General features: G+C 37.4%; 1 protein-coding gene across 22 annotated transcripts in view; it reads left to right on the top strand.

Annotated features, from left to right (window-relative positions):
• Positions 1-14,216, top strand: part of BAZ2B (bromodomain adjacent to zinc finger domain 2B) — a 372,986-nt gene that overhangs the window by 334,185 nt on the left and 24,585 nt on the right. For all 22 annotated transcript variants that reach the window (XM_053655131.1, XM_053655133.1, XM_053655132.1 and 19 more), the window contains 2 exons: positions 2,406-2,468; positions 3,305-3,449. In XM_053655131.1, coding sequence (XP_053511106.1) covers positions 2,406-2,468; positions 3,305-3,449 — 208 coding nt within the window. The remainder of the gene's footprint in view (positions 1-2,405; positions 2,469-3,304; positions 3,450-14,216) is intronic.

The raw sequence follows: 14,216 nt of genomic DNA, 5'->3' as shown, positions 1-14,216 counted from the left end.
TTAGCATTTCCTTTAAATGAATTGAGAGTTTTGTGTTTTCAGACCATAAGACTCACCTAGGTTTTAGAGGAAAATAGGAAAAAAATTTTGAAGTAAAAATGTGGTAAAATATTTAATAATATAAGTATCATAATATTTCACCAATGTAAATGTAAAGCTGCATTTAGACTATAAGATGCACCCCCATTTTCCTCTGAAATTTGGAGGAAAGAGGTGCGTCTTTTAGTCCAAAAATACGGTAGTCTTTGTGATGAAGAATTGGTAGCCACTTACCAATTTTCTAATAAAATTTCAATTATTTAATGAACTTGATTGATAAGATAGGCACATTATTCCTTCAAAACTAGGTTTGGCTTCTTGATTAAAGTATAGGTAGAGTGTTAAACTCCTTAAAAAACTAATAGCAGGTAACCTTTCAGCGAGAGTCATGTGTCCCTTTTGACCAAGTCATAGCCTTTGTCTCGTGATGATTCCCTCTTCTTTTACTCCTATTCCTTCAACATATGAACTGTTTCCCTTACAGTTAGATTTGTGTTGAAACTTATGTGAATGTTAACCTCGAAAGTAGCCATGTAAATTCCAACATATAGGAGCATATAATGGCCTTCTCTTTTGTTTGGGAAACTGTGGAGAGAACCATGGCTAGAATCAATTCTGTGGTAAACTTAAGTAGACATTTCGCTTCTTTTGCATCATAGGAAGAATCTTAGAAATGGCAATTAGTTAAATTGGCTGATTCCTAGCAACTTTGATGTCTTCTTTCAGATATTAGTAGAGTGAATTGTATTTCACAAGAGAAAATTATTAAACATTTATCACTTGAGAATCATATAGATATAAAAATATCTATTTGAGATTCAAGACTCAAAGGTCCCTGAGGCTGTTGTCTTTTAAGGTTTCTTTTAATCCCCGGTAGAAATCATGTTCCTGTTAGCACAAATAACATGCCGAAGTGCCTTGGTAACCTTGTCCCCTAAATTAGAATGAGGAGTGGTTAAGGGATACATAATAGTAATACTTTTGAGGTTTTCCTTTCACTTTTATGAGGGAGATAATCATACTGATCTGGAAATATCTGCTCATGATTAGGTGTTAGCTTTTGAAAAAGGCTTATAATAGAAGGAGAACATCAAAAATAAGTTCTTATTTTTTTAAACCTAAACCTAAGATGTACCTTCAGCTTCTCATTGAAGTACAGTTTGAGAAAGGATATTTACACAATATGTGTCAGGAGCTCTGCTGCTTGATTTCAGGTCTGTTCTTGTTTAGTTCTCACAAAAACCCATGTTACAGGCAGTGTTATCACCAATTTACAGTTAAGGGAAGTCTTAGAAGAGTAAAGTAGTTGGCTTATGTACCATGGTGTGGCTGAAATCCAAAGAAGCACATCTACCTTTTATTCCTTTATGCTTTTCCTCCGAAACATAATTTAGGGTTAGTTTTCCTATATTCATTGCCTCAAGGAAAAATTTCATTTAATCAGATGTAAACTTTCCATTTATTAAATTAGTTCTAGGTATAGTATTCAAAATACAACTTAACCTTCTTTGCTCTAAAAATGACTTTTTCAGCTTATGGTACCAATATTTTGCAGTCTTCCAAATTTAAACCCTTAACATCATAATTTACTCCTTTTTTTTTTATCTCCCTCACCCCTCTCTGCTTCATATCCATGAGTTGCAAGGACTTAACAGTTTTAACTTTGTAATATCTCATACTTATTTGGTTTTCTTTATTTCGTTTTCCCTAATAAGGCCCACAGCCTGTCTTCCTATTTAATCACTGCAGCAGTCTACTAACTAGATTTGACAATTCTAGGCCTTTCCCTGCTGCAGGCCATGTTAGAACTATTACCATATTTATCTTTGTGAACCTAGTTTTGATGTTCAATCTCCCTCAAAGGACCAGTACAAAGCATTCACAGCACTAAATGGTTTACTGCTAAACTCATCTTCATCTTATCTCCCAGATTACCTCTTCTTACCTTTTGTGTCAAGACACAGACACTTTTTCTGGTATGCCCTGCCCTCTTTTCTCTGATTAATCCATTCCTAAGCATTATTCAGTAGCTAATTAAAACATAGCCTTTCCCACATAGCCTCTCTTGGTATACATGTTGCTGTAGAAGTCATCTTACCCTCCCCTGAACTCTGATTCTTAATCACCTCTCTGAGGGAAGACCTTACAGCTTCCTAATGTTGAGCGGTTTTCACCTTTTAGTATAATGTTTTGTGAGTTCCCCTAGAGGTTATTAGTTCATAGAAAGCAATAACTGACTCCTGTTCATTTCCATAGGGCCTGTTTTAGTGCTTTGCATGTAGGAGGCTTTAATTACATATTTGCTGATTGATTGAACAAATAAATCTTAAAAATGGGTACATGATACTGTATTTTGTTTTGAATAGGATGAAGGCGACCAAGCAGCAAGTGTTGAAGAGCTAGAAAAGCAGATTGAAAAACTGAGTAAAGTAAGCACTTTCAGATTATAGTTTCTATCTTTTTTTTTGCAGTATTTAAAAAATTGGCCTGTATGAGATTGATTGGCTGCTAACAAGCTTTTTATAAGTAATTAAAATGAGGAGTTCTAGAAACATTCTCAGTTAAACCTTGCAACTTTAATGCCAGAGTTAAAAGCCTGCTTCTTAAGACAGAGCACTAAACTTAATCAGGACCTATAGTCTTCAGCTCCTCATTTAAATTTTTAAAAAAATCTACAAATGTATGGTTTTATTTCTTAGAAATATTTACTTTTAAAATTCACTCAAATTTTATGGTAGTAGTTTCAGCATCTTATGTTTTATTTCACATGGTTATTTGAATTTTATTTGAATTGAATTTATAAACTGTATTTATGTATTTCTCAATAAAACTTGAATTCCGGTGGCATTAGTGAAGTTTCAATGAACTTCTTGTTAAAAAATGAGTTTTTAAAAGCATTATGAGGTTAATATGAGATACCTATATATTATATCAATGTTAACTTTATCACAAATTTATCTCAATACTTGATCACATTGTTTCTTATCAAGTATAGGACATGACACTATAAGATACCTGATAAAATAAAACTTGTCTTTTTAATTTCATGGCATCAAAAATATTCCAATTACCCTTAAAATAATTTCAATCTATGTAAATGTTACCGAAATTGAAATCAGACATTTAATATTTAGTTCATTTGCTCTCTTTTTCCAGTAGTGAAATTTATCCACGCTAAAGGCATAATAAGGGTAAAGTTACTTATTTGTTAAATTTCAAAGCACTTAACACCCGTAGGTTAACTATATGCATCATTTTTTAACAGCAACAGTGTCAGTACAGAAGGAAGCTCTTTGATGCTTCTCACTCTTTACGTTCGATGATGTTTGGCCAGGATCGTTACAGACGCCGGTACTGGATTCTTCCCCAGTGTGGGGGGATTTTTGTAGAAGGCATGGAGAGTGGTGAAGGTAGGAAATGTTAAATCTATTACAAAAAATATAAGAAGTCATATTTTTGAAAACTCGTTACTCCTTCAGTATATTTTGTGCTTCCAGAATCCAATTTGCTTTATGGATAAATGTGATAACACTTTGACTCATATTTCTTTTGAACTCATAATGCCCCTTTTATTCACAAATATTCCTTCTCTGCCCATGGTGTTTCTTTTGCTGCTTTTTCCAACATCAAACATACACTATTCTTTTTCTTACTTAGTGGACAAAGATCTTCACCAGTATTATCCTTTATAGTTTCTGTTCCATTTGTCAAATTATCTAACATGTGCTTTATTCTTTAACCTTGGCAATAAGCATCCACCCCGACAGTCTCTCTGGAGGTAACCTGCTCAAATCTGAGGCTCCTTTAATCATCCTCATTCATCTCAAGCTCTTATTCATGTTTGAAGTTTGCGATCACTTCCTTTTCCATTAAACTTCCTTTTCTGAGTTTTCAGTTACCAAACATTTCTTGATATTCTGTCCTTTTAACTATTCTTTTGCTGGCTTCTTTTCTGTTGCATTAACTAGTACAGTATATAGAGCAGTTATGTGCTCAATAAAAAATCTTAAGTTGAATTTTTCAGAACTCTGTGATGGGGCATTTCCAAATATTTAAATTCTGAGATGGCCAAAAGTGTTCTATGAGTACTTATGAGTGTCAACATGTAACTATTGCCCATGCTGGTACCAGGAGGCAAACATTTCTGTAACACATTTTTTGAATACCCACGATGCGCCAGGCAGGCACTTCTGGGTAGCGCAGAGGTTCACAGACACAGAAAACACAATCCATGCCATGCGGAAGTTTACGGATCCATTGGAGGGGAGAGGGGGTTGATTAATCAGACAGAATTTATGCAAAGCAGTTATTTTTAAGCTCTTTATTTTTAGCAAAGGAACCACCCTTTTTAAAAATTAAAATTTTACATGGGCAATGGCAGTAGTTAATGAAATAATGCATGTAAAGTACTTAAAACACTGGGTGGCACGTAAGCATCGGCATATAGTAGACAGTGTTGTTATTGTTTTGCACAATAATATATTTCCTGTGAATTCAATTTATATGAAAAGTATGAAATCATGTACTAGAGTGTGTGAGAGTCAGGCTCTGCCTTCCTAGGCAGGAGTTGCTGATGTAATCAGGGATAGCACATGGAAGCTTCGGTTACATTTAATTTTTTTTTTTAATTGATGTAAGTGGGTCAGCATGTTGATTTACCAAAATGGTGCCATACTTTCTTCTTTTAATTGTTTATCTAAAATATTTTAAAGTATTTTCAAGTATAGAAAGATAAAATGATAAATAAGTAATAAAAATAATCAATTAAAATAGTAAATAAATGTACAGCAAAGGAGATCATCAAAAAAATGAAAAGGCACCCAACTAAATGGGAGAAAATATTTGCAAATCATATATCTGATAAGGGACTAATATCCAGAATATATAAAGAACTCATAACTCAACAGCAAAAATTAATTCATTTACAAAACATGCAGATCTGAGTAGACATTTTTCCAGACAAGTCATACAGATGGTCAACAGATACATGAAAAGATGCTTTGCATCATTAATCATCAGAGAAATGCAAATCAGAACCACAGTGAAGTATCTCACACTTGTCACAATGGCTACTACCAAAAAGACAAGGAATACCAAGTGTTGGTAGAGATGCAGCGAAAAAGGAACCCTAGTGCACGGTTGATAATATAAATTGGTGCAGCCACTGTGGAAAACAGGATGGAGGTTCTTCCCCCCAAAATTAAAAATGGAACTACTTTAAGACCCAGCAATTTCACTTTTGCAAATTTATCTCAAGAAATTCAAAACACTAATTTGAAAAGATATTTGCATCTTCATGTTCATTGTAACATTATTTGTAATAGCCAAGATATGGAAACAACTTAATCCATTCATCAATGGATGAACAGACAGATGAATGAATGGATAAAGTAATATGTGTGTGTGTGTGTGTGTGTGTGTACACGCACACACACAATGGAATACTACTCAGCCATAAGAAAGAATGAAATCTTGCCATTTGCAACACTGTGTAATGGCCCTTAAGGGCATTATATTAAATGGAATTTTAGACAAATACCAAATGATCTGTCTTTTTTGTGGAATCTTTTTTTTTGTTAAAAAACAGACATAACATTCTCCCCACCTCCAAACAAAACAAGCAAAGTTGTAGGTACAGAGAACAGATTGGTGGTATCGATGGAGGAAGTCAGGGGAAATGGGTAAAATGTACCTTTTTGGGGGGGGGATTAGTTTAAATAAATTGTTTAAGTGAAAAATCTTACAGAGAACCCCACTATCTAACAAAAATAGCAGTGTTTTGGGTGATGTATTTGGGGGAACTCCTAGCCTTTCTAGATATACCTTCATCCTATAGAGTTGCTTTCCAATCCAGGGGTGGCTCTAGAGGCAACCCTACACAATGCCAGGACTTAGCAAATTGGAGAGTAAGGTCAGAGTCGTCAAAGGGTCTAAAGGGCTCAGAACAGGGAAATGTCATAGTTTTTTGGTATACAAGGTCATCTCCACCAGTAGACTGAACTCTTAAAGGCAGAGACTAATTTAGGCAGGAAAATGACATGAAAATACCCGGAAGCAAAGTAGAGATTGGATTGGGGGAAAAGGGGGTGGAGAACTCAGTGGTGTGACCATTTCAGTAACCTAGATAAGAAGTATGGAGGCGCTGAACTCAGGCACAAACAGAGAGACCTTCTACCTTCTATCTTGAAGGTAGAATTACTGTAAGAAATTATTGAATATGATGTAAGAAAAATGGAATCAGAGCAAATTTGATGAATTAATTCTCAGTGGAAAAATTGTGATACTTTTTTCCTTTTTAATATTCTTTACTTTTTAATTACAGCTGGCACACAATATTATATTAGTTTCAGGTGTACAACATAGTGATTAGACATTTATATAACTTAGGAAATGATGACCCCAATAAATCTGGTATCTATCTACCTGACACTGTGCATCATTATTGTAATATTATTTCCCTCTGCTGTACTTTAATCAGAGGAATCAAGAGAGGAAGTTTGTTTGAAATGAAATTAAAGTTTCAGTGTAGAAATCTAATTTAAAGTGACAAAGTTGTGAGTCGTTGAAGGTGAAGAGCCTTGGTAACACTTAAGAACAAGTAAAGCAATGTCCAGGCATGTGGCTTTACCTTAGCTATAATAAGAATCACCTGAAAAGCTACAAAACAGAACAAACCTGAGCCGTACCCCGAACTAATGAAATATTCTTCAGTTTGGTTAAGGGCCCCATCATTGTCAGCCACCTGGGCATGCAAACTTGAAGTTATCTAGGACATATGTAGAACATCAGCTTTTCCCTCAAAATGTCGGTAGTCAGTCTGTTTGCAGCACTACTGAAATCAGTTCTTTATCATTACATACCTGCATTATTTCAGCTGTCCTTGACCTCTTTATATACAGTCCCCTCTTTCTGTTATGTCTCTACTCTAAAACCTTGAATAACTCCCTATCACCTGTAAGTTGATATAATAAATCTGTATGTAACCTGGCATTCAAGGCCTGCTTATAGAGTGAGGCTGCAACAAAAATTTAGAGGTGTCCGAAGTAAAGAGAGAATTAAAATCACTCCTCCTGTAGGTGTAGCTTGCAAGTATCATCTGGAAAGCTGGAGAATGTGGACATTTGTATCTATGCATTCATCAGTAATATGAACAACAGGAACCTCCCAGCCACCTGTTGAAATCATGATGGGTACCAAAGAAGGAGAGGAATACTGAGGGGGCCTGGCATACCATATATTTTTCATTTCTCCTCTTTAATTCCAGGATGCCGAAGAACTTCACTGAAGTGAAATGGTGTCATTCAGTACCCTTTCCTGAATTTGTTCTTGTTTAAGAAGTGCAATCTCTTTCTCCTCCAGCTATGCAACACTGTTGCATGACCTTGGCAGGCTTAAAAGTACGGCTGGGTTTTGGCAACATACATGGTCAACAGTTATAGAAGCTGCCAGTAGAGGTCACAATAAATATGTCTAGATGATAGGTGGACATGCTTGTGTAGAATTTAATTACCCCAGTATTTTCCCATGCCAGCTATACAATTTGATGAAGAAACAACTAACTAGAGTTCACGCAAAAGGTCCAAAAGCCTCTGCAGTGACTGTGATACTGGTGTTTCCGCCATAGATAGCACCAAATCTCAACCACAGTAAAGGAACTTGTTTGCATTCTGAAACAGTAGATTCTTGGTCCCTCATTTCTGGCAAGCTCATAAATGTTTGAGGCCCTTCTTTCTTGCATAATGAACTGAGGAGCATGGTTAGCACCATCTCCTGGAGTGGGGCCAGGACCGAGCTCAGCCCTCATCCTTCTGATCAGGGGCCAGAGAAACCTGTCTTCAGGAGGCAAATTAAACTCACATGATGGAGCTGATGACTGTGAGTATTCCTACCCTTGAACTACCCAAAATAGTCAAGATGATGTAGGATACTTCCCTCGGTTCTATTCTTCTAGTCATTTCCTAAGATCTGGAGGCAGTGAGATCTTACAGAAGGCTGTGGAGCTGAGATTCTGTAGCTCTAATCTCTGAAGGAGATTCCTCCCCAGAGACCTCCTCCACCTGATCCGGTGACTCCCTTTCTCCTAACAACTTTTCAAGCCTATGAACCAAGCACTAATCTTACAGGCTTCTTTCCCACATTCCCACATTCTAAGATTACATAACCCATCGACTTTTCTCTTACCATTCCTTCAGTTTTTTGGTGTGAGGTAGCCTCTGCAAAACAAAACAAAACAAAACAAAAAAACCTATCGTATCTTCTCCTTTCTTTGTTCCTTTCTCACATATTTTGTGCAAAAACCTGTGGCACTTATTAGGCTCTCCCTTTCACTCTCCTCCCCCGATACGGGGCTTATCTGACCTAAAAGAGCGATTTCATTTCTAACAGTGCAAATCAAAGCCCTTGTCCACTTAGGTGGACCTGATCTGGTTTAGTCATCCAGTATTCAGTGCACCAGGGGCATGCTGTCAGGTCTCAAGGCCTCAGTTTTCTTATAACCGCGCTAGCATAGCCAGTCTCAGAGCAGCTGCATCCTGTGTGGTCTAGTCCAGTTCACATTCAAATAACCCGAGAAGTTACTGCTCAGGAAAATCACTTCAATGGGGATATGTTTTACCAGGGTTTCCGAGCATCGGTTTGGAAATAGGGTAGCATTGCTGGTCCTAGCATTATTAGTCAGCCCAGACTGCACATTCTGTAATCAGGGAATGTGGCTCCCTTGACTCCGCTATATTTACTCCCACTGTTGTCCCTTCCTTGTACAAACAAGCGAACCCAGCCTCTAAGGGTCTTTCCGAGTGCTTTTGGTCATGGACCCGTTGGAAGCCTAACTTAGTCTTGATTCTGCTGGATTTCCGCCTGATGTGCCCACCAGGCTCCTACAGAGCATGCTCACAATAGCTGCCGGCTTCACATCCACAGGGGCCAGTTTCCCCACATGTGCCTCATATAACAGAGGGATGTTTTCTCCACTTTCCCTTCCAAAAGGGCTGCCACCACCTGTTCTAGTTCACCCTCCCCCTTAGGACTCATGAAAATCTCCAGCCACCCTCTTTAGTGTACCATTTTAAGGCATCTGCCACCCTTGGGCATGCTACTGAGATCATCCTAACTCCCAGTGAATTACCACTGATCCCAAGGAGAAATCCATCCACCTTTCGGTGCTCCCCTTCTGGAAACCTGTGACATCAGGACTCTGTTGGACACCAACTGTTGTATAAGATGCATGGCCACAAAGACCACTGATAATACACAGTGCTAATAGCAGCAAAGTCTGCCAGTGAAGGCAGTTTATAAGCAGAGAAGTAACAGTTCACGGATCCCCCAGCTCCCACAGTGGTTCCACAGGACTTGGATATATGACCAGAGCATATCCCTCCTTGCACTGTGTTTATGGGTTAGTGTGAGAGAGGGTAGAAAGCCCTTAAAAGATCTTCAGGTCTTGAAACAGTGCCTGCGGGTGTGCATCCCAGAAGTCAAAGCCTACTGAGGACCCTGAGAGCAGCGTTGGCAGTAGCTGCTGAAGGCCCCGCTGTTCTCCCACTGGCCCTCGGGAAGGTTGAAAGAAGAAAGCCCCCGTGGTCACTCAGCTAAACAAAAGAATTTCCCCCTTAAATTCACTGTCTTTTTTTAACCTTTTGGGGTATGTTAGTTTGTAGTTGATTAACTAAGTACTAGAAGGAAAATGAAACAAGTTAATTGTATGTATATACTGTGCTGTGAAAGATGCTGTTCTATTTGGCGTTAGGGCATGGCTACAGCCTTAGTAACCATTTTATTCTTACAGCCTTAGGTCTATAAGAATAAAACATGATTCCTGTTATGGATATGGGGGAATCTTACCTAAAGGGTGAAGGTGTTATGGTATCAGTCATCTTTCTAAAAATGCATTGGTCACACTGGGAAGAAACAATTCTAGATAGACAACTGGTATTAATCTGCTTGACTTCAGTCTTCTCCACAGTAACAGCAAGATGTCTCTTAGGAACCAGGTTGTTGGAGCACCACTGACAAATACACTTAAGGAGCTGTGGAAGTACACCCAAGGTTACACCTTTGTGTCCGAGGAGGAAGCCCTTAAAGAGACACCTGTATTCTAAATGCCAGTGTTTTTACATTCCTTGCATTCTTTATTTGTTTCACTTAGAGTTTAGTAAAATTTATTAGAAAGTTTTAGCCTGCTTCAACCCAACTAAGAAGAGCCATAGGAAAACTTTTCTCTTGACATGAGAATGATGGACCCCTAGGGTCCAGTGATAACTGTTAGGTGAACCGAAAGGGTTCAAATTGATTCTGATAAGATTCATGAAGACATAGTCTCTTTCTAATAGCAAACTTGCTACTTTTAGGATTTGTTTTAATTGGGGGATGATGGTATTTTCTTTGTTATTATGTAGCTATAGTTACTACCAGAGAAATTAATCACCGAACAGCACTCCCTGTTGCGTCTCTTGCTCGTCTTCCTTAGTCTGCTTCAAAGATGTTTATTACTACTCATCAAGGCCCTGGCTGGGTAGGGGAATTGGTCAGAGCTTCGAACCGATACTCCAGGGTTGATGGCTTGATCCCTGGTCAGGGTACATACAAGAATCAACCAGCGGATGCATAAATAAGTGGAACAACAAATTAGTGTTTGTCTATCTGTCTGTCTCTCCCTCCCCTCCCCCTCCTTCCCTGTCCTCTCTTCCACTCCCCCCCTTAAAAATCAATAAATAAAAATGTTCAGAAAATACTTATTAACACATGTCAAAAAAGCAAGAGCTGGAAAGAACAGGAGATTGTGTGAAATAAATAGAAAACTAATATTAAAGAGTTTATTTTTTAAATGGCAGTTTACAGTCAGTGTTATTTTGTATTAGACTCAGGTGTACAGCATAGTGGCTAGACACCCATGTGCTTCACAGGCTGGTCCTTCTCACATTCAGTCCCCATCTGGCACTATACATAGTTATTACAGTGTTATTGACAGTGTTATTTTCTATGATGCATTTTATATTCCGGTGACTATTTTGTAACTACAAATCTGTACCTCTCCATCCCTTCACCTTTTTCACCCGGACTCCTAGCCCCCCTCCATTCTGGCAACCGTCGGTCTGTTCCTCTATCTGTCAGTCTTTTTCTGTTTTGTTTCTTCATTTATAGTGTTCTTTAGATTTCACATACAAGTAAAATCATACAGTATTTGTCTTTTTCTGACTTATTTCTCTTAGCATAATACCCTCTAGAATTGTGCATGCTGTTCCAAATGGTAATATTTCATTCTTTTTGTGGCCAAGTAATATTGATAAATTTTGGACATTAACCCCTTATCAGATGTATCATTGGTGAATATGTTCTCCCATTCAGTGAGTTGTCTCTTAATTTTGTTGATGGTTTCCTTTGCTATGCAAAAACTTTTTAGTTTGATGTGGTCCTATTTGTTTATTTTTTTGTTTGTTTCTCTTGCCTAAGATTATATATCAGAAAAAAATATTATGAAGAGATTTTACTGCCTAGGTTCTCTTCTAGGAGTTTTATGGTTTTAAGTCTTACATTATAAGTACTTAATCCATTTTTTTATTCTTGTATGTGATGTAAGAAAGTGGTCTAATTTCATTTTTTTCATGTATCTGTTAAATAACACTTCATACTAAACATCCTATATATTTCTTTGAATTTTTAAAAATAATTTCATTTTAATTGGAGGTTTAGCTATTTATAATGAAGCAATTTGAATCTAAAAGGTAAAGACAACCACAAATAAGCTATTAAAATATATCACCATCTCAGTCTACTTTGTTGGATGCAAATGGAAAGTCATGTACTGGCCTCAAACCTGTGAAAATTGGTTGACTAATTGATTGGTTTACTTTTGAATATATGACAGTGGTGTTCGAGTACTGCTTCTCAGAATTAACCCAGCCTAATAATAGTAGTTCCATACTAGCTAGTAACTTGTAGAAAGTTAAGTAAACTTATGAGCACAGGCATAAGAGGAGGATATTTGTGATTCTTTTCACATTTGTCTAATAGGAGGTACTGAAGTAGGGTGGTCTTTTCGGGGCAAATGTGCAGAAGTGCATAAAGATCATATCAGGTATGGCATGTTTTTTCTAGCTGCTTGTAAGATTTTTTTTCTATCATTGATTTTGAGCAATTTAATTACATGTGTTGGTGTAGTTATATTTCTTTTGCTTGGAGTTTCTTGAGCTTTTTTAGATCTGTAGTTTATAGTTTTCATCAAATTTGGAAAAATTTCAGCCATTATTTTTTCAAATTTAGCGTCTTTGCTAATTCTACTCTTTTGTCAGTTTGGGAGCAGTTGTTTTTTTTTTTTTTTTATGTGGCAGTTTTTCCTGAATCTTTGCATGCCTTTGAAATTTGGTTGGATCCCTAACAAGGTGGATTTTACCTTGTTAGGTACCGTGTATTTCTGAATTCCTATAAACATTTTTGAGCTTTATTTAACTGAAACACAGTTAAGTTACTTGGGGAAAAGTTTGATCCTTTCAGGTCTTGCTTTTTAAATTTGTTAGGCAGGACCAGAACACTGTTTGGTGTAGGCTAATTACCCCCTAACTACTGAAACAGACTCTTCCGAGTTCTCTCCCTAATGCCTGTGAATCTTGAGGTTGAAGGAACAAGTGCTATTCCCAGCCTGTGTGAACACCTGACACTGTCACCTCTGATCCTTTCAGGTGTTTTTCCCCCCTGATCTCAGGCAGGTACCTCACACATATGCACCAGTCACTGTTCTGCTGGACACCTGAGGGGCCCCTCTGATTTCTCTGGATCTCTTCTCTCCAGGACTCTTCCCTGTCCTGGAGCATTCGGCCACCTCTGTCTCCCAGGGACTCTCGGGTTCATCTCCTTGCTCAGGGACTCTGCGAGGCTTCTCCTGGACTCCTCCTCCCTAAACTTGGAAACTATTCCAAGGCATTAAGCTAGGACAGTTACAGGACTTACTGCATTAGTTTTCTGTCTTTCTTACCTGATGTCTAATTTCTTGCAAAATGTTGTTTTATATCTTTTGTTTATTTTTTGGTTGTTTCATGCAAGAGGGTAAGTCTAGTCTTTGTTACTCCATTTTGGCCAGAAGCATAAGTCTGAAGTATAAGATTTTAATGTGTGGTAAAAACTATTTTCAAGAGAAGCACGTGAGAGCTGTTTCAAACATTAATAGAGGACTGGGTAAAAAATTATTATATATTCATATAGTAGAATATTATGTAGCCAATTGAGGAAAAGAAAGTGCAGTTACATGTTTTGTCATGGAAAGTCATCTAAGGTACATAAGAAAAATATTAAATTCATCCTTTTATAATTCAAGAAATATTTATTGAGCCTCTATTTTACAGCACCATCGTCTTAAGCATTTGGGATCCAATAAGCGGTATAGACAAACGTTGCTCTGCCTTTAAGTGGTGTCTTTTGATTTAAATTTCAGTACATGGGTGTGGAATAGAATCAAAAATAAACTGGTTATGAGTATAATGATAACTTCTGGGAAGGAAATATACAGAATGAACTTCTAAGATGCATGGGAGGAGTACCCAATTTTTTATTAGATTTTGAGAGAACACCTCTGTGAGGAAATGACCATTTGAAACATGAAGGATAAGGAGCCAGTCAGCAAAGCAGTATCCTAGGCAGGAAAGAACGGCAGGTGGACTGGCTCCAGGAGGGAGAAGAACAACATGCGGCGAAGCTGAAAAATGGGAGAAAGGAAGAGCTAGGTTAGAAATGGTCAGAGGTTGTAGAGGTTTTCAGGAACTACATCATACAGGGTTGCAGGTCTTGCTCAGGAGTTTGGATTTTATTCTAAGATGCAAAAAGTAAAAAGCAGTACCATTTTGCTACGAGTGTAAAGTGATAGTGACATATATGCATATACGCTTTCTGGAAGGATATATGGACATGATTGATGAACTATGGCTACCTCTAAAGATTACAAATAGGGACTGAGGGAGTAGGGCAGACGGGTTTAATTTATGCCTCTCACTACGAATATTTTACCTTGAATGTATATTACTTTTCAAATTGAATAAAGTAGTGGATCTGTATTTTTAAGAGTGTTCATATAAATTATTTTTAAAGCATTGGTCAAAAATATGAAGCAGAAGTTTATAAAGGAGAAATACCAATAAAACTGTAAAAGGATATTCAGCCTTACTAGTGATCAGAAAAAAATACAATTTAGA

The sequence above is a fragment of the Artibeus jamaicensis genome, unplaced genomic scaffold (assembly GCF_021234435.1).
Source record: "Artibeus jamaicensis isolate MK-2021 breed Jamaican fruit bat unplaced genomic scaffold, CSHL_Jam_final contig_936, whole genome shotgun sequence".
Classification (NCBI taxonomy): Eukaryota; Metazoa; Chordata; class Mammalia; order Chiroptera; family Phyllostomidae; genus Artibeus; species Artibeus jamaicensis.
The sequence above is the reverse complement of the archived record's forward strand: the minus strand, read 5'-3'. Positions and strand labels throughout refer to the sequence as shown.